The 2,190-nt window shown below is 40.2% G+C and overlaps 1 protein-coding gene across 1 annotated transcript in view; it reads left to right on the plus strand.

Moving 5' to 3' along the window:
• The window catches only part of ATP5F1A (ATP synthase F1 subunit alpha), a 9,705-nt gene that overhangs the window by 3,294 nt on the left and 4,221 nt on the right, over window positions 1-2,190 (plus strand). Inside the window, exon 4 of the mRNA XM_012802002.2 lies at window positions 2,075-2,188. Within this exon, the coding sequence (XP_012657456.1) occupies window positions 2,075-2,188 (114 nt within the window). The remainder of the gene's footprint in view (window positions 1-2,074; window positions 2,189-2,190) is intronic.

Genomic DNA, 2,190 nt, shown 5'->3' on the forward strand with positions numbered 1-2,190 from the left:
TTACACTTTGTCAGCCACTTGATGTAGAAGACTATAGAACCTGAAGTTTAAATTGAATTGTCCTCAATAGGCACTGCCGAGATGTCATCTATTCTTGAAGAGCGTATTCTTGGAGCTGATACCTCTGTTGACCTTGAAGAGACTGGGCGTGTCTTAAGTATTGGTGATGGTATTGCCCGAGTACATGGGCTGAGGAATGTTCAAGCAGAAGAAATGGTAGAATTTTCTTCAGGCTTAAAGGTAAATTACAAAATGAGATTGTGGTATTTTAGTATCTGTTGTCATTGATTTAGCAATTCAGAGATTATGGTAGATTTTACAAGTCTCAATAATTTGTCTCAGGGATTTTTTGTCTTTATCATAGATTATAAAGAGAATAAGGATTTTGGTTAGCTGGGTTTTTTACTCTAGGAACTGATTCACAGTTTTGTAGCCATATTAACTGATTTAAGTTGTAGCCACTGGTACCAAAATACAAAATTGAGTAAACTTTTGGTTAGTCATAAGAAGTTCAGGTCTATTCTTCGTAGCTGTTAAGGTAATTTTAATTTATTTCTCACAGAAAGTTGTAAATTGGTGACTTTGTAGAGCAGAGGCTGATGATCCAAATCCACTTTTTATTGGGTTGAGCCTTGTTGGCCAGTGGGATGAGAAATAAAAATTGTTGGAGTCTTGGGCTCTCTGGGGAACACAGAGGGTGCAGAAGGACTGTCTCCTCACAGACATGGAAAAGCATCTTGATCCTCTTGATCGTGTCCAGTATGGAAAAAGAGCCACTTGATGTGGAAGACTAATTATAGAGCCCAAAGTTATTAGCTGTAAGACCTTGGCCAAAAGTTTAACCCTTCTTATCTTCAGTATACAGTATATATCTTTGTTTTTGTTTGTTTTTTACAGCATATATCCTTGAACGGTGAGGTTGAAATAGAGGAACTCAGTTTCCTTTTAGCTTCTAATAATACTGTCGGGTAGAACTTCTGCAGTGATGGAAATGCTCTATGTCTGTGCCATTTAATGTGGTGCCAACTATACTTATGTCACTAATGAGCATGTACAATGTGGCTATTATAACTGAGGAACTGAATTTTAATTTTTTTTAAATGTGACTGATTTAAATTTAGTCACATGTGATTAGTGGATACTATATTAAACATCAGAGAAATAGATTAACGTTTTTGAACCTGCCATGATATTCTGTATTGATTGTAAGTATTTCCCCAGAGCTTTCATTACTGCAGACTCTGTTAGGTTGGGAACAGCCTTTTTTTTTTTTTTCAGTATTTGGCCAGGGCTGGGTTTGAACCCGCCATCTCTGGTATATGGGGCAGTGCTCTACTCCTTTGAGCCCCAAGTGCCGCCCCTTTTTTTTTTTAATTGACACAGAGTCTCACTCTGTCATTGTGGGGTTGAGTGCTGTGGCACCATAGCTCACAGCAACCTCAAACTCTTGGGCTTAAGTGATTCTTTTGCCTCAGCCTCCCTAGTAGCTGGGACTACAGGCTCCTGCCACAACACCCAGCTATTTTTTTGTTGTTGTTTAGCAGGCCCAGGCTAGGTTCAAACCCACCAGCCCCAGAGCATGTGGCCAGCACCCTAACCACTGAGCTATGAGCGTCCCCTTCTGTTGCACTTTTACTAGCTTGAGGAATGTAGGTTCTGATAAAAGAATTTGTGATCACTTCTTTTCTTACTGATCTCTCAGCTCAAGCACCAATTTCTTGGCTGCTTTTATTTATTTATTTTTTTGAGGTGTTTGGCTGGGGCTGGGTTTGCACCTGCCACCTCCAGCATATGGGGCCGGCGCCTTACTCAATTTGAGCCACAGGCGCTGCGCGTCTTGGCTGCTTTTAATTTGAGGATGTGACAACATGTTAGCATAGTGCTAGCATTATTATAATAATAATGAAACATTTTGCTGTTTTAAAAGTCCTGACCAAAGAAAGTTGTTTGTTGGAAAAATACTCCAGAATAAACCAGATGAAAAGGACACTCCTCTGCCCCGGCTATTTTGGTATCTTGCAGTATTGTATTGAGAGGAGTGCTTCAGTGGTGTCCGCTTGTGTCTTGTGTGCAGGGTATGTCTCTGAACTTGGAACCTGACAATGTTGGTGTTGTCGTGTTTGGAAATGATAAGCTAATTAAGGAAGGAGATATTGTGAAGAGGACAGGAGCCATTGTGGATGTTCCAGT

The sequence above is a fragment of the Otolemur garnettii genome, unplaced genomic scaffold (assembly GCF_000181295.1).
Source record: "Otolemur garnettii isolate 467f Iridium unplaced genomic scaffold, OtoGar3 scaffold00012, whole genome shotgun sequence".
NCBI lineage: Eukaryota > Metazoa > Chordata > Mammalia > Primates > Galagidae > Otolemur > Otolemur garnettii.